The 24,718-nt window shown below is 39.2% G+C and overlaps 2 protein-coding genes across 8 annotated transcripts in view; one reads left to right on the top strand and one right to left on the bottom strand.

Annotated features, from left to right (window-relative positions):
• The window catches only part of TRIM38 (tripartite motif containing 38), a 183,565-nt gene that overhangs the window by 110,341 nt on the left and 48,506 nt on the right, over nt 1-24,718 (top strand). For 2 of the 6 annotated variants that reach the window (XM_078368176.1, XM_054254746.2), the window contains exon 4: nt 1,973-2,085. The exons of 3 other annotated variants lie outside the window; for them this stretch is intronic. The gene's annotated coding sequence lies outside the window, so the exon portion shown is untranslated. Of the gene's footprint in view, nt 1-1,972; nt 24,295-24,718 lie in introns of all 6 variants that reach the window. One more of the 6 variants, XM_078368175.1, reaches the window with a different exon arrangement.
• SLC17A2 (solute carrier family 17 member 2) overlaps nt 13,737-24,718 on the bottom strand; it is a 19,332-nt gene continuing 8,350 nt past the window's right edge. The window contains exons 4-12 of one of the 2 annotated variants that reach the window (XM_017970845.4): nt 21,979-22,212; nt 21,806-21,893; nt 19,421-19,507; nt 17,604-17,722; nt 17,320-17,481; nt 16,689-16,821; nt 16,452-16,599; nt 15,538-15,628; nt 13,737-14,448 (exon numbers count right to left, since the gene is read on the bottom strand). In XM_017970845.4, the coding sequence (XP_017826334.3) occupies nt 14,290-14,448; nt 15,538-15,628; nt 16,452-16,599; nt 16,689-16,821; nt 17,320-17,481; nt 17,604-17,722; nt 19,421-19,507; nt 21,806-21,893; nt 21,979-22,212 (1,221 nt within the window). In that variant the 3' untranslated portion in view covers nt 13,737-14,289. The remainder of the gene's footprint in view (nt 14,449-15,537; nt 15,629-16,451; nt 16,600-16,688; nt 16,822-17,319; nt 17,482-17,603; nt 17,723-19,420; nt 19,508-21,805; nt 21,894-21,978; nt 22,213-24,718) is intronic. The other variant, XM_078368173.1, reaches the window with a different exon arrangement.

Below are 24,718 nucleotides of genomic sequence, written 5' to 3'. Positions count from 1 at the left end.
AAAGCTCACATTATCAAATGATCATTCAATCTCTGCTTCTCTTACATACATTGATTTAATAAGTATGTACACTAGTTTATGCACTGATTCTCTAGATTTGAGCCTCATTTTCCTTTATTCTTACAAAACCAACTTGTCTATATGCCCACTTCTACTTCCTTTATTCTATCACCTTAGTCAAAGGATACAGAAACAATATCAATAATACGCTTTTCTCATCAATGGCTTCCACCTGTTTTCTGAGACATTCGGCTTCAAGAACGTTAGCTTGATATTACTGCAAATATAATACAGTCGATGAGGTGTTGAAAGCAAGGTATTGGGCAACATTCTGAAAGCATACATTTAAATAGGCTGCCCAGAGAGGTCAATAGTGAAGTGTCAAGGTAAGGATTTATATTTTTTTCTAATAACTATTTTAAAAAATGCTGCATCAACAAATCTCAGATGGCACAGGGGTTGTCATTTTTGAATAATATGAATATCTGTAATTTCAGTTGGAAAAGAAGATTTTCCAAGAGCCATTTAAGTTTCCAAAATAAGTGATGTAGTCATATTAAGTACTATATTTTCCTGCCTGTCAATCTACTGCCTGCAAATTTCTTATCAAACCAACAACCAACTGGAATACATAGACTGCACGTCTTGTTCATTTCCTGCATTGGCAAGTAGTGGTTTAACAAACTCATGAGCTTTCTCTTTGATCTGAACCACGTTTAATTTCAATTATATTGATTTAGTCTAAGGATGCAGAATTTATTTTATAGTTATGTGGGAACTGGAATCCAAACTGTGTTATACCTCCAAGCTTCTCTTTGTCAGCCTCTGAAGGAATATCACCCCTACAACTTCAGCATTGTGATAAATACCTCTGGGGAGGTGTTCACCTCAGGCCCCAAATTTGGAAAAAGGGAAGTGCCACTTTGGAGGAGTGCTCTGAGCAGCTGATCCAATAAATGTCCTCACCACGTGCACGTGGAAGTGTCGTTGCAATATCTGCACCAACAAAAGCTCAGTGACTTAACTGAGTCTGGATTTCTAGGAAAAAGGCAAGGCATCTCTCTTGCCACTTGTTATGTTTCCAGTCATGGGATCAGAGGGCATGGCGACTGTGATCAGAGGGCATGGAGAGCAGGAAGAACTGAAAAATCCCAGAAAAGTCTGGAGTGGAATCATTTAACCAATTCTACTCCCTCTCAAGGCCAACTCTGGCCTACGAATAAGGAGTCCTTCCTATAATTCATCTAACTTCACTCAGGACCAATCTGGGGATCTAAGACGGCAAACCCAGTGGGCAATAAAATATTTCTTGGCCTATCATTATTCTCTGTAGCATGTTAAGGACAGGTTTATGTATGTAGAGTTCTGAGTTTTTGCCTTCTGTCTCCCTAAGATATTTTTATGCTGTTTAGTAATTGATTGCCACAGTTTATCAACCACATTTCTGGCCAATGCTAATAATCCTTATTATATTAATTATTGGACCAATCTTGATTGTGTATGACATCATCTTGTAGCTACCACCTCTATGTGGGTGTTCTCCTCATTCTGCCTAAGTGCCAATGCCTGTGCTATGGGCCTATCTGTCACATGGATAATCTCTTCACTCCAGGCAGGCTCCAACATTAACACAGGGCTATCCTCTTGTCCCCTTTTGAAGACAGCTTCTTCACCCTATTCAGGCTGCAATACTCTTACTGGGTCTCCACAGTGTCCTCTCTCTCACTCTACTTAAGTTTCTTCAGTCCACTCCAGGCAACTGTCACTAAGCATCCCCCATACATACACAGACATCTACCTTGCTTGGCCAAGCCCTCTGGATTTTAGACTCCACCATTTAGAGAGGCAGACAGATAGGGGTTCACACTTAATACATAAATTAGAGATAGATTCTGTTTTTACCTAAAAAGTCTTTAGAAAATCTGATTGAATGGTCGAATGTGGTGGTAAAATTCTGCATAATATCTTACAGCACTTCTGTGAATCACAAGACAGTTTTGAATGCTAAATGTCAGCTAACAGATCTAATGGGACCAAAATCTGCCTTCCCAGTTTATGTGAAAGGAGATCCTGATCCCTCATCAGGTGAGACTCACATCAGACAACAGCATTTCTCCAAAACCCACCTCAGCCCCATGGCCACCTTCCAGGGTGGAAAGTGATCAATTTTAGAAAAATTACAGGATAATAATAAGAAAGACCTGAAGGGAAGGACCCATCTCACTCCCCTCAAATAGATTCATATAGCAAAGGCAAATATAGGAGAAGTAGGCCTATGAAGATGAAGTCTGAGATGCTTTGATGTGCCTCCAATCTCCTCTTCAGTAATACTAGCCATGCCTATCTTTAACCATTGTCTGAGGTGGCCAAGAGCACCAACCACTGTCTTTCCTCAGGAAAACTTGGGGGAAAATGTAGAATAATAATTTTTTAAAGTTCTGACCAGCTTTTTGAATCATGCAGCATGTTTCTGGCTTCAGGTAAAGAAAACCCTGACTCAACAAATTTAAACACTATATAAATTTCTTATCTCCCCACACAGGACATCAAAGGCAGAAAGGTCCCAGTGCAGGGTGATCAGAGCTCTGCCTCCACTGCCCCCAGTCTTCTTGCCTCTGCTCTCCTTCACAGCAGGTTTTACCCTTATGCTGGTCAATTTCATGTGTCCATGCAGACACGAGTTAAAGGTAGAAAGAAACAATCTGTTTCTTTCGGAGATCAAAGAATGTCTTTCCAGAAAACTGTCCCTTATGTCTCACTTGCCAAGACTTGGCGTAGTCTCAGGTGCTGCCTAAGCTAATCAGCTACAGGAGAAGGGACCACATGACTGGCGTGAATCAGTCAGAATTCGCCCCATGAAGCTAGTAATGTGGCCCACCTTTCCCAGGGGATATGGGCATGTAAAGGACAGTGGATCGTTGAACAGAACACTGACAGATTTCAGCACCAAAGTTAAGGTTAGCACTGCTACCACACCTAATCCCACGCTATCCCTTTTCCTTCTTTAATTTTTTCCACAGCACTTTTCAGTATTTGGCAAACTATATATGTTTTTACATTTTTATTGTCAATGGAGAAAATAATAAACGGAGAAAAGATAGTCTTGGCAACAAATAGTACTGGAACACCACAACGTGTTAATAAATGAACCTGGAGACATCTCTCACACCTTATATAAAAGTAACTAGAAGTAAATCAAAGGGCTAGATATAATATATCAAACTGTCAAGCTTTTAGAATAAAATATAGAAGAAAACCTAAATGACCTAATATTTGGCAATGAAGTTTTAGCTGTAATAACAAAAGTATTATTCGTGGAAGAAAACAAAAGTATTAAGGGTGGGCTAAAGTAAGGGAAAAAAATACCTTTGCAGTAGAGAAAACTGGTAAACATTACCTAAACCAGGTGATGAACGTTAGTATCAATGATGTCATGTGGATATCATGTACTCCCTAAAATAATGTGACAAGAAGGAACTTTTACTCTTGTATGATTTCAAAAAATGTATAACTCTAATTATGAAAAAAAATCAAAGGATCTTCAGGACTGTTAAGGTCATGAAAAACAATAAAAGACTGAGACATGGTCACAGACCAAAAAAGACTAGGGAGATATGACAACTACATGCAGTGGGGTATTCCAGACTGGATCCTGAAATGGAAAGAAAACATGAGTAGAAAAACTGGTGAAAGCCACATAAAGTCTACGGTTTGCTTAATGGAGTTTCATGTATCAATGTAAGTTTCTTATTTTTGACAAACGTATCATAGTAATGTAAAATTCTAACAATGGGGGAAAGGCTGGGTGAAAGAAAGGGAACTCTCCTGTACTGTCTTTGTACTATCTCTGCAACTCCCTGAAAATTAAAATTATTCTCCAACAGAAAAAGTTCATGCTATTAGAAGTCAAGATAGAGGTTACCTTGAAGGAGCTGAAGTCTAAAAGAGATGATAAAGGGTCTTATTAGCTAACACTTGAAGATCCCTTATCCAAAATGCTTGGAACTGAAAGTGTTTCAGATCTTTTCCAATTTGGAATGTTTGCATTATACTAAGTATCTCAAATCAGAAAATCCAAAATCTGAAATACTCCATGCGCATTCCTTTGAGAATCATGTCAGCATTCAAAAAGTTGCAGATTTTGGAGCATTTCAACTTTCTAATTTTTAGATTAGGAATACAGAACCTGCGTGGAGGCTACCTGCTAATTATCTGGGAGCTAATTATATGGATATGACATTTTGAGAAATCTTAGCTTGCTGATATGGATAATTTTCTGGATACAACTTATACTTGGATAAAAATTCTTCTAAATGCGATAATAGTTATTAAGTATCTTTGAAGTACTTTTAGCTCTACAATTCATAATTCTTTAGTACTGAATATTACATATTTTGAGACAAAAGTTTTGTTTGTATTTATTTATTTGTTTAACTTCTTTTTTAAGACAACGTCTCACCTCATTGCACAGGCTAGAGTGCAGTAATTATAGAGTGCAGAGAGTGATTATGGCTCACTGCAGCCTCCAACTCCTGGACTCAAGAGATCCTCCTGCCTCAGCCTCCCAAGTAGCTAGGAGTACAGGCATGCACCACCATATCTGGCTAATTTTTATTTGTTTATTTCTACAGAGACAGGGTCTTACTATGTCGTCCATGCTGATCTCAAACCCCTGGCCTCAGCCTCCCAAAGCTTGGGATTACAGGTGTAAGTCACTGCACACAGCCAAAAGTTTTATTTTAAACTTATTATTACGAGCATGTAACAGATTCACATGGTTTGAAATTCAAACCTGCAAAAGAAAATAATAAAAAGCTAACAGATAGACAAACAAAAACAGAAGCAAAACGCCATTTAGCCATGCTCTCTAGTTCCTCATTTAACACTTGGAAGAAACCAGAGTAATGCTCCCTGTGCATCCTTCCAGAGACAATTTTTTTTTTTTTTTTGAGACGGAGTCTTGCTCTGTCACCAGGCTGGAGTGCAGTGGTGCAATCTCGGCTCACTGCAATCTCTGCCTCCTGGATTCAAGTGATTTTCCTGCCTCAGCCTCCTGAGTAGCTGGGACTACAGGCACGTGCCACCACTCCCAGATAATTTTTGTATTTTTAGTAGAGACAGAGTTTCACACATTGGCCATGATGGTCTTGATCTCTTGACCTTGTCATCCGCCCACCTTGGCCTCACAAAGTGTTGGATTACAAGCATGTGCCAACATGCCTGGCCAACAATTTTTTAAAATACCTTTTTCTTTTTAACAGAAGGGATGGTAGAGTACTTCTTTTAAATTAAACGTATACTTAATATACATATACTTGTTTCTTTTTATTGCTACATAAAATAAATTTGGGGAAACAGGAAAAATTACCTAATATCATCATATTAACACACCAAAATTTTTCAATTATATGTATTTCCTGTGTCAGTTTTTACCCCCACTTGTTTTTTGATATAGTTTGAAATCATAGTACAGATAAAATTTGAGGCAGGTATTTTAGACCTGTTTTTCTTTTGGAACATGAAACTTTGGGAGCACCAGGGAATCTTGAAATATTCAGTTATTCATGATTCAGAATATTGTTATATCCACTTTGTGTCAGACTATTTGTTAAGAACTAAACTAAAAGAAAAAGATTGGTCTGGGCATGGTGGCTCACACCTGTAATCCCAGCACTTTGGGAGGCTGACGCAGGTGAATCACCTGAGGTCGGGAGTTCAAGGCCAGACTGGCCAACATGGTGAAACCCCATCTGTACTGAAAATACAAAAATTAACTGGGTATGGTGACACATGTCGGTAATCCCAGCTTCTCAGGAGGCTGAGGCAGGAGAATTGCTTGAACCCGGGAGGTGTTAGTGAGGTGGTAGTGAGCCAAGATCGCACCACTGCATGCCAACCTGAGTGACAGAGTGAGACTCCGTCTCAAAAAAGAAAAAAATGGTTGCCACCTTCTAGGAGATTATACTCAGGCAAAACAATTAGAGGTGTAGAACTTAATATGTGACAAGGACTCTATGGGGTGACTGATTTTTCCTGTGAACCTTTATAAAGGCTTCCTAGGGGAGGGCATGTTTATTTAAGAGATTGCCAGGTATGAAACTATGTACAGTGGAAAATCTATATGAAAAGACTGTGTCTGGGAATCAGGGATTATACATTGTGACTAGAGGAAGGAGTCCTACAGTTTGATGCCTACAAAGAATTAGAGTTTCTGGGTGCTTCTGGACGTGTGGATCAATGAGAGCAAGGAGGAAACAAATCCATAAAAAGGAAGAGTTAGTAGAAAACCAACAGGATGTGGGAAGGAGAGGGAAAGCTGCAACAGCCAAGAGGAAAAAGAGCAGTGCTGAAATCAAAGTATAAAGAAGGAGAGAGGATGGCGGAAGCTGTGAAATTCTTTCCGTTAGGCAATGGGGCGACGACCCTAGGATTGCTGAGTTAGCAGCAGTGATAGACTCAGTGCCAAATCAGATAGAGGTAAAGTCCAGATCCAAAGAAGAGGGTTTTTAGCGATAAAGCGACAGTAGAACCCTCTCAGCTTTCTAGGGTGCAGGGGGCCTCCCTTCCAGGCGTCATGAACAGTGGGGAACATAACTAGGCATGATGGATTCAGACACAGAACCTGTTCACTCCTAGTGTAGTCAGGCACTGCCCGATGAGATCAATCCCTTCCAAATGCTGCTTCTGTGTTTAACTAGGGTTCTTGATAATCTGACCAGCTGGTACCAGCTGGTGTCATTGATTTTAGGAGACAGATGGGGCAACCTGCAAGATGAATGGGAGTTAGTCTCGTGCTGTCTCCCATGCACACCACTCATGAACACTTGGCTATCATGGCAGTTCCATTTATGTTGTGCCCAGTTTGATTTAAAAGCCTTTAATTCATTAGTCTTATTAGCCTTCATTTGGATTTAAATGCCAAATAATAACCTTCTACCTTGTAAGCAAGGCTTAAGTTTGGATAAATTTTGTCCTATTTACTATTCGTCTACAAGCTCTCTTAAAACACGAAGTATACACCAAGAAGGCTCTCAGCACTCTGAATCGTATGTTAAATACCAGTAACTTCTCAAAGTCATTGTGTATTAGTCAGGGCTCTCCAGAGAAACAGAGCCAATAGAACATATATACGTGGGCCTTTACCCAAATGTCGTCTTTTCAATGAGTCCCTCTATCCTGCTTAATTTTTCCTTTCAGCATTTGCCACCTCTGTACAACATACACTTTACTTATTTATTTTCTTATTCTCTTTCACATGAGCAGGGGTTGCATTTGTCTGTTTATTCCTGTATCCCTAGCACCTCCTAGAGTGGTGCCCTGCATATGGCAAGTGTGTGATATATATATATTTTGAGTGGAGGTAAAAGTCCCCATTTATGGTATCCACTTTTGTGACAGGGACAACAAAGGTATCACTTGTCACTGTACCTATAGCTCTCACTGAGAGCCACAAAGAAGTGGCTCAAAGTATAGATTAACGAAGAAAAGAACAGAATAATCCCATCTGATGGCCAGGATGTAATAAAAGCATCATATCTGTTTTTGGAAGAACATGGAGAGCATCAACCTTAAGATAAAAGACTAAACTTGAGAAGCAATTATTACATTTCAGTTAAAAATAACTCAGTGCAAATAATTAACTTTGCAGAAATATGTGAATAATGATGGTATCTGCAAAAGAGGAAAAGAGTTTCTCAATTTCATTGTATCTTAGTGGTAAAAAGTATTCTAGGCCACCATTTGGTTGTAAAAGGTATTCTAGGCCACTATTTGATACATTTTAGTTCCTTTTTATGTTCATAAGAGAGGGCAAAGACCTGCTTACATGCACCCTCTTACGCCAGCAGCCACATATGCCGCACTCCAAAATGGCTAAACAGTCATTCCCCAGAATGGGTTCCAAGAACTCCAACAAAAATTGGAGCTCATGGTGTCAGATTGACCTGGATTTTCAGGCTGCTGGGTGGTTAAAAGTCGTAAGTAATGATGCTGTTTACTGATTTTCATAATGCTGACTTCTCTGCTTCACTATGCCTTTTTCTTTTGCCCGTAGTACCAATTTCTCTCTTAGGTCCCCAGGGGATAGGGTTAGATGTGGGCTCATAGTGCTGGACCGGTAAGGGGAAGTAACCCTTAAGACGGTTGAGCGCTTTCTGAATCTGAGGAGTCACATATTAAAAGAGGCAGGACCGTCTTCTGATTTCAAAAAAACCAACTGTACATGACCACCTTGAAAGTGGTTTCAAAACAGTTGAAAGTTAGCTGTTCAAATGGGTGAAAGCCATTTCATTCCCCTGCTGGGAATGCTGATGGCACCAGTACACTCCAGCCTGGTCAGATGGAGACTCCATCTCCAAAATAAAGAAAGAAGGAAACCTCATATATTCTACAAAGCAAGTGATAAAAATCAAAATATGACAATGGGCTGAGAGGAAAGGGAAACTGGCAGTATTAAAGTTTTTAATGAACAAATGAGGTGAAGGCAAATTTTTAAGGACCCTAAATAGTAAATATTAGAAGGGATGCTGCTGAAAAATTATTTAATATTTGAATAGTAAACGGTCTTCAGACTCTTTTGATTGTACAATATGTAAAAGAATTTTGAAAACTTTAGGTATCACTTTGAATATTTTTAACTTGATTTCTAAAAATTTTTGTCAAAAATAAGTAAGTTGTTTTGTAAATAAAACATTAAATATGTTATATGATAAGATGAAGAGGGACCATAATTAGAATAAGTATTTCATGGCATAAGTTTATTTCAATGAAAGTTCTAACCGCTTTATTGTATAGTTTGTATCAAGTTTTTTGATTATATATTGAAACTTGGTGCTCTGGAAAAATATGCCAGCTTCCTTTGAAAGAACCAGTTTCTATCCTGTACTGCTTCAGTTATTCTGAATTTAGAACATTCCCGCCCTGGCCAGTCGTCTCTTATAATAAAACATACATTACTCTGCATATTTTCAGTGATTAAAAGAAAATACACCCAGCAGACAAAGAGGTAGCAGGCAAACCAAGAGCCAAGGTGAATGTGTTAATCATTAGCAGTTTATCACCAAGCCAATATTTGGAAGTACCCCTTTGTTGACAACCAGGAAGTGTTTATACTTCAGGCATTGTACCAAAATAAAGTGTGATGCCTTTCTTTTCTAAAGTGGAAGGAGGGATATTGTGGACATAGGCACATTCTCAGGCAGTTCTAGGAAATAAGTTGAAATTGAGAAAGACTTTGGAAACTGTTTGCCTGCCTCCACCATCAAGAAGTCCATGGAGAAAGCAAAGTAAAAGGTCCAAAAAATGAAAGTCGGCAGAAACTAGAAAGATGGGCAACAAGGTTCTACCATACAGGAAATAGATGAGAGATTCTTAACAAAGAAAACACTACAAATTGAGGACAGCCACTAACTAAAACAAAATTGAAGGAAATTCTAAGATCACTAACTGAAAAGCAAGGGAAAATGATGAACACCTTGTGTCATCTTGGTGAAAGAATTCCACGGTAAAGAGAATCCTGTAGCACCTAGTCAACAACACACCTCTCCTATAAAAATTACTGGCCAACTATTGGACAGTACTTTCCTCTTATTGGACAGCAGTAGAGACTAGCAGGAGGTCAATATTGTTTTGAATAAGAAAAATTACAAAAGAAAATTTCTGTTCCCAGCTAAGTTAACGATACAATGTATTAAGGCTCCACAGTGATCATACAGAGTACCAAGAAAGAGACTCTTAGCTGTTCCGGTGCTCAGAGGTGCATCCAAGCACTGCTACAAAAAATACTCCACTGAAATGTTTTGAGAAGAGGGAGGGTAAAGAATGTCATGAAAAACAAAACGAAGAAACGAATCATTCCATTTCACTGTCCAGGGCTATGCTAAATGAGCAAGAAGTCTCCAGCACTGAAAATTAAGCAGGCACTCACTCTCATGTGCCAGTTCTGTTCTTGCATGAGCCTGAGAAAGGATGCCGCCTTAAATATTTTTTGGGCACCTCACTTGCCTCACCTTAGTTTCCGCCTTCAAATTATGTTCAAATAATAGTGACGAGTACAATACCCAACAAAATGCAAATGCTATAATTCTTGTATGGAAACTACTCAATGCAAAACTAATACATTAACTGCAAAAGCTCAGCAAAATTTCCAGAGAATGGTACTGACACAAAGAGTGAGGTGATAGGATGCCTCAGGGTGTCTGTTTCCTTATTGTATATAAGGAGAGAGACATGGCTGGACATGAAGGCTCATGTCTGTAATCCTAGCATTTTGGGAGGCCAAGACAGGAGGATTCCTTGAAGCCAGGAGTTTGAGACCAACTTGAGCAACATAGCAAGATGCCTGTATCTACAACAACAGCAACAAAGCTGAGAGTCAACAGCTGCTTTTTTACTATCTACGTTATTAACTTGAGAAATAAAGCATTAAAAGAACAATGAATTTGGGAGCACAACGCAGCAAAATATAATCTGCTCACAAAAGTGGACTTAGAGGAGAAATTTTCCTCTAAGCTTTAACCTGTTTCATAATTAAATAAAAATGAATGAATATAAAGAAACTAAATATCTAAAACAAAATTTATATGAAGGAAAGCAAAGGGAATAGAAGAACATAAGCTTGATAAAAGATAAGCTAATAGACTATTAAATAAAAAGCAGGGCAGGGAGCAGTAGTTCATGCCTCTAATCCCAGCACTTTGGGAGGCCAAGGTGGGTGGATCACCTGAGGTTGGGAGTTCAAGACCAGCCTGGCTGAAATGATGAAAACCTCATCTCTACTAAAAATACAAAACTTAGCTAGTCATGGTGGCGCACCCCTGAAATGCCAGCTCCTCAGGAGTCTGAGGCAGGAGAATCACTTGAACCCAGGAGGCGGAGGTTACAGTGAGCTGAGAGCATGCCACTGCACTCCAGCCTGAACTATAGAGCAAGAATCCATCTCAAAAATAAATAAACAAACAAACAAACAAATACACACACACACATACACACACATGCATTGTGTCAGAAGTACAAAGAAGCTAAAACTTCAGATATAGATAAAATGAATATGTTATAAAAAAGTCTGACAAAACAGTTGACTATTTTGCAAATATACTTTAAATAGTGTGTAAAATGGATGATCATCCAAGATAACATAAATGGCCAAAACTGATCAAAGAAAATAAAAAACTCTTTAAAAACCCTGTAACTGAAGGAAATTGAGAAAGTTATCGAAGAAGTCTCCTCAAAATGGCTTTTAGCCTACATGATTTTTACAAACCAATGCTTTCAAGCTTTCAAATAACAATAGCAATTATAAAAATTCCATTCTAGTCAATCCTTTACAGAGTAATGGGGAATAAAGAAAGTTTCCCTTTCTTGTTTTTGAAATCAGCATGAGCCCCATGCCCCGACGTAAAAAAGATAACACATGCATGCATACAGAGCCAATCTCACATGTTCGTACACCAGCCAAAGTCTTAAACTATTGGTGAATCAAATTCTGCTGTACATCAAAAGAATATTCAATTAAAAGCTCAACATTAAGAAATACATTTATATAATTCATATTTAACAGTTAAAGAAAAAAAGCAGATCAACTTATCATTAGATGACAATAAGCTATTTGAGAAAAGTGAATTAATTTTCATGACCATTAATGTTAGAAACAATCCTTTAGGGATGGGGAGGGCAGATGAGTCAGAAATGTTTCATACAGTGTACAATTGCATCTATTCTGAAGCCATTAAGAATGTGAATGGTAACTCTTCCTCAGACTATCAAATGTGGAGAGAGACCCTGAAAGTACGACACAGGGAGGTTATCCGCCAGCAATCAATCAGAGAAGCTGCTGGAAAAACCCAGGCATGCTAAGCCATTGTTCTTACCGCCCGGGGCAACTGATGCTTTTACAGTAATGATTTCTTCGAAGTCTGAGCTCATTTATTTTGCTGTTTGGGAACTTCCAGTTTGATCCGAAAGCTGACAGCATCGATTGTGTCACTGTCTACCTTCCTGCTCTGAGGCCGGAAGGTCTAACGAAAGAAGAGGAGGGAGACAACCAAGGAGAACGTGAAAGCAGAGGACCAAGACCCCATCCCAGTGCTCCGTTGGTCATAACTAAGTCAAACAGAGGAGAAACTCTCAAATGGATACTTAGATTTTGCTTTTTGTTTTATTTTCTACATAAATAAAAGCGTACAAGTCATAAATGTGCAATATTCACAAAGTAAACACATCCAAGTCAAGAAAGAAAATATTTCTAGTACCCCAGGAGCTCTTCTTAAGTACCATCCATCCAACCATCACTCCTATCTCTGCCCAAGGGGAATCACTCACTGATTTTTAACAGGATAGATTGGTTGTAGCTGTTTTTAAAAACTATTTTATAAACCTTTAAAAGACCGTCCTTTTTGTCTTCTTTAACTCAATATTGGGTTTGTAAGACCCATTCATCTATCACCTATTGGGGTCTGTTAATTCTTATTCCTATATAAATAGACCATGCTGTATTTACTCATTCTTCTATTAACAGACAACTTCCTGTTCGAGCTATTACAGATAGTGCTCCTATGAACATTGTTGTACATGTTTTATGGACGTATATGTGCATTTCTAACTAAAATGTTCGAGTCACTGGAATTGTACATTTAACTTTAAGAGATATTGCTGAGCAGCTTTCCGAGGTTTCACAATGAAAGTTCCAGTTGCTTTGCACCCTTGGCAACATTTTCTGTTTTCCATCCCCTTTCATTTTATCCATTAAGTTTATAGTGGTATTTCATTGCAGTTTTTTTCATTTCTGTAATGACTAAAGAAATTAAATCTTTTTATATGTTAAGGGGGACACTTACATTTTCTCTTTTATGAAGTCCGTGTTCAAGTCATTGACCCATTTTTTAGTTGGGTTCTCTGCCCTCCACCCTTTTGTGGTCTTTTTTTTCTCTTTTTTCTGTACATAATTTGACTACCTATTATACTATGTCTTTCTTTTTTTCTTCTTCTTCTTTCGGTTTTCTGCAAACCTGCCTTCCTCTCTATGTTGTCAATACCATGAAGCCAAAATCAATGTTCTCATCTTAGTATCACTCTCAGGGCGTGACACTTGTTTTTCTGAAAACACCTGCTCAAAAATACCTGTTGATTTGCGTTACAAGATTCCCTTCATCTGCTGAATTAGCCCAGGGTTCTTGTCCTAGAGGTTTTTTAATAGGATTTAAAATATGGTGGGAACTTCTTCTCTGGACATGTGGCAAAACCAGAATCAGCTCTGTGTGTGTAGACAACCTAAAGGATCTGTTTGAAGTGTTAGAAGCTAAATGAATTCCTGTTAGAGTTGATGTTGTCTCTCTGAGTGTGTTGGGAAAGTAAGGAAAACACGAAGAAGGTCAAATGATCTTTTTCTACCTTCAGAAGGAACGTCTCTTGCATGTGATACATTTCTATGCTTTTTCTCATCTTGTTATATCTTAAGTATTTTTCTCCCCCATTTAAGTTGTCATTTCACTTGAAAGTGCCTCTGTCATTTCCCTTCAATTTTCATTATATGTTCTAAAGTATACTTCTGGAAGTGTCTACATTGCCTTCCTTCACATTCATTCTTCTCACAAGATTTTCAATTCTGTTTTCTCTGTCTTTGATTTCTAAGTTAACCTCATTTATTTAATCTTTTCTTGGTCATTTTCTGGTCATTAATCTCTTGCAATTGGTCTAGGATAAATATCTGTTTAACCTGATGGAAATAATCCTAATCTAAATAATTTCAAAACGGTCTATTTTATTTTATAAGTTTTCATAGAATTTAACCACATAAATAAATATCCACATTTTACAATGTATAAAAAAATAATAAAAATGTTAATTCTGGGGATAATAGCTTTACAATTCCGATCTGTACCAAGATCTGCAACATGTGGTTACAATTCCCTGCAGATTTCTCCATATCCAATAACCACACCCCTCACCATGCAGATATTTATCAGTGATCATTTTCATGCAAATTTTTATTCATTTAATACTTTCCAATGAGGAAAATTCAAAGGCCACCTGAATTAACTTTTCAAGTTTGTCCAGCTGCTGTCAATCCTGAATGCATGTTAGAAACCTCTGTAGAGTATCTAAAAATTAGTGGTATCTGGATTCTACCCCAGACCAATTCATTCAGAATCTCTAAAGTGTGTCCCAGGCATCAGAATCTTATAAAGCCTCCCCAGGAAAGACTAACACACAGCCAGAGTTCACAACTGCTGAATCTATGGTCAGGAATATGAAGATAAAAAATGTTAAAAAAGTTCATGCTCAATACTGTATTTAAGTTTGAAATAACTTTACGTCCTCAGTGGTGGTTGAGGTCCTCTCTTTGGCCCAGTCCTGAATTTCTGTTTGTCCCAACGTGAGGTAAAAGACCAGGCCAAACATGTTGACTGCAGCAGACAGGAAAAAGACATTCCTCCAACCAGACTCCAAATCCTAGATGTAAAAACACGGAACAATGATCAATCTCACAGGTTTCTTCTACACTAGTTCTAGAAGTCCTCCACGTTGTATATTGCAATGTCCATTACAAGGAATACAGGGAACAGTGTGCAGTAGCTACTTAAGAAAGTTTATGAAACTATGGGAAACAAAATGACCAAAAGGCACGTTGGGTTCTGAGTTGGGCTGGTTATTTCTTTAAACAAAAATAAGCTACACTAACGTTTTTCTGAAAATTTGGATTTCAACATATACTACTACTCATTTAAAATTATGCCTAAAATGGCATCATGTTTGTGTCTTCTCTGTTTTGTCTGAGTTTTGGCTGTTGACGTCTGTCATTACAACCCATCTCAATTCAACACGAGTTCTATTTGTTCTCTGTGTGACCCTCCTCAGAAAGTCCTAGTGAGTCATTTCCAGCCTTATAGTGACAGTGGACTCCTAGCAGTTTAGTCAAATATTAACCTGGCATCTTGATCACATAGAAATGTATTAAAAACCAAGCTTCTCTCTGCAAGTTGGTTCTTGTCAGTCCTTCCATCTCCACCTGGGTCTGTCTTTTCGTCTTCCTCACGAGCCTGCATTTCCAAACACTGAGCAAGCCTCCTTGCAATGTCTCCCAGCCAATCTCTTTTCAGCCATTTAACTTATTTTTAAACTGGCCTCAGAATACTATACCTTTCCCTTTTGTGATTTTTAAAAAATTGGAATTAGTCTGAACATATTCTTCATGATCTTCTTCTTCTGCCCCTCTGTCTTCATCTCTTGCTATTCCTTGACATGCATCATTCATTCTTGTCATAACTAAGTACGGCTTCATGCTCGTGTACCTCTAGGAAGTCATACATGCTGTCTACTATGCTGGAACAGCTCATTTTAATCAATCTAACATCTATTCATTTTGAGAAAATTAGCTTATACTTTTCTTCCCCTGGGAAATACGACCTACCAGAGTCCAATTTAGAGGCTCATGTAAGTGGAGTAATTGTGTTGCCATCCAGACCTTGAGAGCACAGTGTGTATCTCCAATACCTAGAACAATACATGCCACTTGAAGATGCTCAATAAACTGGTCCAAACCTGACTGATGAGGAATCCAGTGGCAGTGGAAGAGACAATTCCTGCGATGAGCCCAAATCCCCTTGAGATTCCCATGAGGAAACTTGCATATCTGTGGGAAGATGATTTTTGTAAACGATTTTATATAGAAAGCCACCTTCAGCTTCTGCAGCAACTCAGCTTTAACGCGGTTCAGCTCTAATGGGAAAGCCATTTTGCTTGATGCAGTTTTCATTCACCTAAAGACATTCAGGGCAATGTCTATTTGCCAACCCTGAAATGATCAATTTTGAGTCAATAATTAGGGAGCGATGCAGCCTTTCTGGGATCCGAATTTCTTTACCCAGGCTGCTCAGTGTAGAAGGCAGTTTGTGCAACGGACAGGACACAGACTCCAAAGCCAAACTCCCTGGGTCCAAACCCTGGGTCCAAACCCTGGCTCTGGCTTTATATAACCATAACCATCATTACACCTCCCTGTGTCTCAGCCTTCTTCCTTATAAAATGGAAATAATAATAGGATCTACCTAATATAACTGTGAGGATTAGATGTGTTGATATATGGCAAGTCTTTGGCACAGGAGCTAACTTATGGTGACTGTATATATATATATATATGGTAGCTAAGATGATTAACACCATGGAAACTTTTCCAAATTACATGTGTGTGGGCCTTTTCCCAGCATACACAGTTCAATCTCTGTTAGGGAAGCTTGGGAAGCTTTTTACAGAAATGATTACTGGGCAACATTGGAAATTGTTGTCCTAAAAATGCCACATTTGTTGTTCTAAAAATGGCCACAGACAGACTTGTAGGTATTTGTCATTCTGCCATTAGTGCATGTCAGTCGTATGAAAGAGTTTCATGGTGACAAGTGAGGTCTAACACCTCTGGAGGGGTCTGAAGGAGGGGAAAAAGCAGGTAGAGCTCTTACCTGGGAGCGATATCTAAGGTGTTGATGATAAACCCTGAGTCACATAGGTTACTGGTCCCAGGAATAAGTATCAGCAAAATAATGGTTATCACGTAACTGGAGGCCACAAAGGGCAGGGCCACAGCACAAACTGATGGAAGGAGGAGCCCTGGGCAATGAGGACATGTTGTCAGGGAACCCTCTGAGACCATGTGCCAAAAAAGGATTGGTTAAATGAGCCCACACGCCTATCGTTACCTAGAGATGAAAAGAGCTTTCTCACGGTGATCAATCTGAGATGATTCCTGGACAAAAGGAAGTCTGCCAACTGACCTCCTAGAATTGTACAGCTTGCAGCAGCAATGAAGGGCAGGGAGGACAGAACTCCACTCTGAAGAAAGGAAAGTGATACAGGATAGTTATGGAGACCTGTTAGCACCAAAATTTATTGGTTATACAGACCAGCCGTTAACCTACCCCCTGGTATTCTGGGTTGTTTGGGGAGAAATTGGCATCCTTTTTCACACTATAAGAACACCCTCTCAGATAAGAGGGCCAGCAGCTGCATCACTCTGGGCTCCAGAGAAAGCAATATTAGTTTCTAAAAGAAGCTTTGGAATCAGCTGGTGTGGCAGTACAGCATAGTGGTTAAGAATACAGATGCTGCCGCAGCGCTACCCCGCAGTATTGTGCAACCCCGGGCAAGGTCTCTCACCTCAAAATGTGCCATTTCCACATCTGTGAAAAGGGAATCATAACTGCCTCTCTCAGGGTCATTGTGAAGGTTAAATTAATGGTTATATGTAAAACCGGAATGTAATAGGTAACACAGAACCGTTTCTCCTCATTACCATTATCATTTTCATAAAAGCATAGGAAGTAAACTCACATCTCTGATGTTAACGTGGAGCAGAGTACTGATGTACGTTGGCAGGTATGTTAGGATGATGGTGCATAACCAGAAATGGCTGAAAAAACCCGTGAAAATGGCCCAAAGTGGCAGGCATGTGATCATTGCCTTTATGGGGACAGCTCGTCTAGGAGAACTGGGCTGAAAAGAAATATCTAATCAACACGAATATTAGAACAGCCTAGAGGGTGTCTCTCGGAGGAGATCCACATTCTGCCCTAGAGATCTCTGCATGGGCCACAGGTTCAAGGCGTGCACTGTACCTGCTGAGGCAGCGAGGACCTGATGTGCTCCTTTTCCCTAACACTTATGCATGGGTGCTGCATGGGGTCATCATAAATCACTGTGAACCATAGCAGACAGCATATACAGCCAGTGCTACCTGGGAAGAAGAGATAAAATTAGTTTTTAGGTAGATTTGTTTACTGGGGGACGAGAGTGGCATGCCTCTCCCTTCTACACACTAATCAATTAATGCTTATTCTACCATAGGACCTGAATGTTCCCATTCTTTCAATCCTGCAAACCTGTTAAAGCTTTTTAGATACTACCTCTCAAAGAGAAAGTCACCATTCGTCAATGTCAGAGCTTTTTGGAGATAACATGAACGTGGTATTGCATGGCTGATTAATCACTTTGAAGCCTCCAATGATTATAGTGTTATGTATTTTAAGCAGCAACTTTTTTTTTTTTTGAGATGGAGTTTCACTCTTATAGCCCAGGCTGGAGTACAATGGCACCATCTCAGCTCACTGCAACCTCCGTCTCCCGGGTTCAAGCAATTCTCCTGCCTCAGCCTCCTGAGTAACTGAGATTAAGGCATGTGCCAGCATGCCGAGCTGATTATATATTTTTAGTAGACATGGGGTTTCTCCATGTTTGTCAGGCTGGTCTCGAACTCCTGACCTCAGGTGATCCGCCTGCCTCAACCTCCCAAAATCCGCTGGCTGGGATTATAGGTATGAAGCACTGCGCCTGGCCAAAGCAGTAGCTTCTTAATGCACACATAGTTGTCTTGTTTTAGAAGGCCTGAATAGTCAGGACTGCAGTCATACATACATGAAACAACTTTCCATGTAATCATGTGATACGGAAAAGTTTCCAATCCACTTACACAGACAGTGTTATTTGTATTCAAGCCATACATCCATTATGGATTCTCAAAACAAATATTTCTGTAAAATACCCGGTTAACATGTATAAACCAAAATAATTAGCAACATTAATGAGAAAGCCATTCCAGCCAGGACTATATCGAATGACACCATTTGGCTATCACAACAAAGTCAACTTAGAATATTGTCTCATTGCTGGAATTTGTTGTTTAAAGAATATTCTGTGTTAAAAGATTCTGAGGACGAATTTTCTTTAAATTCCCTCTAATTACGAGATTCACTGATTCTTTTACTTTAAAGCTAAAAATTGGGCACTGTGATGACACCAAGTGATGAAAACATCATAGAATGGATTCCTTGCTTCAAGCATTTCACAGTGCAGTGGAAAGAAAAGGAGAAATAAATAATTACACACCAACATAATGTAGAGAGGAAATATCAGTAAAGATTGTAGAGGAGAGAATGCCTGAATCTGATAGAGTAAGCCCTAGAAGGGCCCATGGGGACATTTGAATTGAACATTGCCAGATTCACTTGGTAAAGAACAGGTTAAAGGCATCTTGGGCAGAAATAATAATTATAATGAAATACAAAGACACATTGAAGAGGTACTTCATTATCTTTGGCATCTTAACTGCATGTGGTGACTAGCCCAGGCACTGCAGATGTGGTGGTAGAGATTCTGCAGAAGATGCTTGATATGGAAGGACAAGACTGCATCACAAGTCAGTGCCATGTGAATAGTCAACTCCTCTACCCTGTGCATGTGGCTTTCCAGAACTACCAGAAAGGTGTTAACCAAGTTTTGTGACTACATTAAAAATGATAGCAACTGTTGACATTTTTTATCATCTTCCATTTGATAAAGGACGTTTTCTTTCCTATAGGAAGAATGTGGGTGATGTAGGTGCCAAAATGGGTGCTCAGGAAATGGACGTGTTAGGATTTAAGAGACAGTGACTCACCAAAGATGTAGAAGATAAAAGGCCAGCCCAAGACCTGTGAGATTAGTCCCCCGACACAGAGGATGATGAAGGATCCAAATGCTGACCCTAAAGGGAAGAGAGAGAAAAACACTTACAAAAATAGCAAAGGCTGAGACTTCATGGCCTCCCTAAACATTGTCCCATCGGTGAGGTGGCAGACTTAGAATTATTGGGCAGTGAGGAGGATATTTATTTCTTCTCACAGATTTTCCCCAATAAAGTAATATTATATAATTACAATTAATAAATAATAGTAACATGCCCCCCGATTCTTCAATGGCTCCTCAATACCAATGTGACCAAATCTAAATCCCTCAGTTTGTCACAGCAACTCTCTGCTATCAGAGCCCATTAGTATTTTTTTGTGATTACAGTTGCATTCTTGCTTGATCTAATATGAGGATGGGGGCAGGAAATTAAAGATATATAAATATCCATAAGATACAGTCCCTGCCCTCAAAGAGCTTCTGGTCCAATTGGAGCGAAGAATGTGAATAAAATTGATTGCCACTAGTGAAATGCCACGTAGGCTTTGGAGTCTACATTAAAAAACAACAAGAAACGAAATTCACAGAGACCCATAGTAAGAAATGCATTTCACAGGGTAACATAACAAACACACCAATATATATAAACCACATGCATATGCCTTAAAAATGGTTTCATGAATCAATATTTAACTTTACCATGTGCAATGTACTCCAACAATTTCTATTCTATTCTATTCAGTTTTTAAAATAATGATTTTAACCTGCTCAATGGGTGTTTCGTGACTCACTAATGGGTCCCAACCTTCAATTTGAATAAAAAAAAATACATAAAATATAAAGGTGATAATAAAACTACAATATGTGTGGAAGCATATCTGGGGATAAATTGATAATAATTATAAGATTTAGGAAGTTTTTACATGATCTAAGCAATAGGGTAAGTGGAATTTTGACACAAGGAACAGGATCAAAGAATTTTCCAGGCATATCAACCAGAGGGAGCAGAGCCAGAGGGAAATGCAGTGCAGATCTATGTGGGGAGCAGCCAGTGTCTGGTGCCACCAGAGCCATGGTTGAACAGGGGAGTCGAGTGGAACAATGTTGGGACCAGATGGCTGAGCACTCTTGTATCCATTCACTAAAGAGTAGGTCTTTACTCTGTAAACATGAAGGAACACATGGAAGATTCTCAAGCAGGTGAGTAAAAATGCCCCGTCTTCACTTTAGAAAGAGAACTTGGTTTTGGTGGGAAGAAGATTGAAAGAAACCAAGCTAGAAGAGAGAGATCAGCAGATAATATTTGCAAATAGAGGAGGTGGTGACAACTGGATGGAAGGAAGCAAGAAAGTAGGAGGGCTGCTTAAGGTAAACGTCTGACGATGCAGCTGTGTAGTGGGCCCAGGAGTGAGAAGCTTGATGGAATCTTAGTTCCGCTCTTCTGAGGAGAACAGCAGTGATAAAGCGGTAGAGGCCTTAGGTGGATCACGTAGCATAGTGATCGAGTGTCCGCTCTGGGCTAGAATATGCATGGGCTTAAATCTCAGACCTACCACCTGCTGACTATTTGTATTTGGACAATTTACTTAATCTCCGCTTTCCTTAACTCTCCTCTCTGTAAAATAAGAGTTTAAAATGATACTTAGGCTGGCCATGGTGGCTCACGTTGGTAATCCCAAAACTTTGGAGGCTGAACCGGGTGAGGTCAGGAATTTGAGACCAGCCTGGCCAACATGGTGAAAGTTCAAAAATCAGCTGGGTGTGGTGGCGGGTGCCTGTAATCCCAGCTACTCAGGAGGATGAGGCAGGAGAATAACTTGAACCCGGGAAGCGGAAGTTGCAGTGAGCCGAGATGGTGCCACTGCACTCCAGCCTGGGCTACAAAAGCAAGACTGTCTCAAAGAAAAAAAAATTGTACTTACATGAGAAGGTTATTGGGAGAATTAGCTCCCAATAAAATAGTAAAGAGCTTAGAATAATGCAGACACTTCAAACTATTCCAGCCTGATTTCTCTCCTTACCACTTTGAGCTGTGGTAGCCTTAATTCTCACTTCAACATTGCTGCTAAGATGGTGTATGTATCTATCGTTTACTTGATCTTTTTCCATTTATGTAATTCTGAATGGTTTAAACTTTCCCCTACAAGGCTTTTCTGACTGAGTGGAAACCTAGCTCACAATGGTTTTTTCTACTTCTAAGCCTCAGTGTCTTTACTGTACAGATGCATCTTTCATATTTGTTATGCGACTGTCTCCTATTGTTGAATTTTTCAGTAGTGCTTTTTCTCTCTCTTCCCCAAACCATTTGATTCGTAGAAGATAAGACTCAGTAGGATGGAACAGATTACAGAGCTGTGACCCATATGTGCTCATTTACCTGATCCCGCAATGGTGGTGAGTTTGCTTCGTTCCAGTGGAGGAGCCCACTTTGCCCAAATTGTAAACTGACCTGTCCATGCCATTCCCTGAAATGAAAATCATTAAGACCCCTGATATTTTGTAGAATTCAGGAATCTGGATCCCACCCAGAATGAGAAAGTATCTGGATACCTGGGCCATGCCCTGGACTGTCCGAACCACGATGACCAAAGTCACTCCAAAGTCAGCAGCCAGTGGTGTAAAGAGGGTGAGAAGGGAAGAGAGCAGCAAACCAGCACCAAGCATTTGTTTTGCTCCAAATATCCCTGCTAAATATCCACTTGGGATCAGAGTCAGTATTATCCCATAGTTGATGGAGCTAAAGATGATACCCTGAGTTTCTGGGCTCCATTGATACACAGTGGCCTGGGGATAAAAATAGGAAAACTCTTTGTCAAGAAGACCCATTATGAAAATCCACTTAACGGTCAGAGTAGCTTGAGGTTGGTGAGACCCTGCTATAAAATATCTATTTTAGTTTTTCTCTATATTCTACCTACCTTTCCAAACAACCAAGTATACCCCTATTTTGTCTTAGAAAAACTGAAGAAATGAAGAAAAGAGGTAAAGAAAATGATTATATAGATGAATAATAGAAGAAGTAAATGGAAGAAAACATTGAGAGATATTTCATCTGTGAGAGTGCTTCCTCCACCTATTTTGCTTCTAGTAAACATTGGGTAACAAGTTGACTCTCATATCAAAGAATTTAAAAAACACACACAAAACTTTACTGAACTCTTACCAAAATTAGTCCCTAATTAAAAATAAAAATCAAGTTTGGGAATTATGGTCTCCCTTGACTGAACTGACTTCCTAAAACACATATTACAAGTGAATAAGATGACATTCTTCTGATATAATAACTCCATAAATAATTGAATTATTTTAAAATAACTACCTTAAATGCCTAAATGATTATATAAATTATATTACCTAAATATTCACCTAAAAATAAATAGATTTTAGGCATCATGCAATAACCCACCTCATTACCTGGCATCTTGCTATAGAGAGCCAATGAATATAAAATATGAAATATTTTACCCACTTAAACAAACTATAAATAATACAAGGTGTATGATTCATGTGAGAATTAAGATTTCTAAGATTTGAGAATGAATATAAAGAAAACAGGAACTTTGAGAGGAGAAAATAATAATTTGGGAAGGTCCCACAAAGGAAGCAATACTTCAACTATCCCTTGAAAAATGACTGTGATTTGCAGAAAGGCAAAAAGGAAAATTTTATCTCGTCGGAATAAATAGCAAAAGTGAACCTGTAGCATTTGGGAGAAACTAACAGGGACTCTGGCTTGCTCAGAGCAAAACTTCCTTGGGTCGTTGACAGCAGGTGTGAGTGTGCTGAGAAACAGGACCAAATTCTGGAGGGACACAGCAAGTTCAGTGAACACTGCATGCTTGGCAACTTGAAGGTGTCCTAGATTCCCGAGTGGTGAATCTGCTCAGTGTGAATGTGTAGATGGGATAATAGAGGAAAGACTGAAGGCAATAAATTTATGTACTCATGGTAAATAAGCTGGGTCCAATGTAATAAAATCATTAATCATGAATTATAGGGATGAATTGGAAACATACAGTAAAAGATAATTTAAAGGATAATTTTTTTAAATTGGGTATAATCATGGTTCTCATATAAATGTAAAATAAGCATATGACAAAGATTTTATTTAACTCATTGACTAATGGAAGGATTAAGTAAGATGTTATAACTGGTTCAAATGAAAATTCAAAGAACCACACATAACACAGGCAGGCAGCAATGCTGAAATAGATTTTAAATAGACAGCAGGGCCTGGCGCGGCGACTCATGCCTGTTATCCCAATACTTTGAGAGGCTGAGGTGGGCAGATCACCTGAGGTCGGGAGGTTGAGACCAGCCTGGTGAAACCCTGTCTCTACTAACAGTACAAAAATTAGCCGGCTGTGATGGCCTGTGCCTGTAGTCCCAGCTATTCTGAAGGCTGTGATAGGAAAATTGCTTGAACCCGGGAGGCGCAGGCTGCAGTGAGCCAAGATCACACCAGTGTACTCCTGCCTGAATGATAAAGCAAGACTGTCTCAAAAAAATAAATAAATAAACAGCAAAATTGGCTGATTCAGTTGGACAGTGAGTAGCAAAAAGTCTTTTTTTTTTTTTTTCTTTTGAGACGGAGTTTCACTCTTGTTACCGAGGCTGGAGTGCAATGGCGCGATCTCGGCTCACTGCAACCTCCGCCTCCTGGGTTCAGGCAATTCTCCTGCCTCAGCCTCCGGAGTAGCTGGGACTACAGGCACGCACTACCGTGCCCAGCTAATTTTTGTATTTTCAGTAGAGATGGTGTTTCGCCGTGTTGACCAGGATGGCCTCGATCTCTTGACCTCGTGATCCACCCGTCTCGGCCTCCCAAAGTGCTGGGATTACAGGCATGAGTCACCGCGCCCGGCTGTAAGCAAAAAGTCTTAACTGATTTTTCTCTTGGCAAAATTTATTTGCAAAGCTATGGACAAGAATCGTTTGCATTTCTGTTTGTTATATAGAATTTACAGGGTTATAAAATTGCTCAAAAACAATAAAACAGGCAGAGACCTGAATAGAACTGAGTAACTTATAAGAATGTGCCTAGGTAATACCTAGCTTTTCATCAAAGATATCACATAATCTATTCCATTTTCAAATTTTTCACATTTTCCCCCAGAGGTCCCCCATCTTATAATACTCTCAATGAAATCTTATTTTTATTATAGAGGTAGCAATGTCTCAGAGAAAAATAATTCCAGTCAGTTTTAGTTTGTCATTGGAAATTTATACTTCTGTACATCACAGAATCAAGATCTATGCCTTCCTTTCAAACTGAGTTTTTTCCTCTTAA

Source organism: Callithrix jacchus, chromosome 4 (assembly GCF_049354715.1).
Source record: "Callithrix jacchus isolate 240 chromosome 4, calJac240_pri, whole genome shotgun sequence".
In the NCBI taxonomy this organism is placed as follows: domain Eukaryota; kingdom Metazoa; phylum Chordata; class Mammalia; order Primates; family Cebidae; genus Callithrix; species Callithrix jacchus.
The sequence above is the reverse complement of the archived record's forward strand: the minus strand, read 5'-3'. Positions and strand labels throughout refer to the sequence as shown.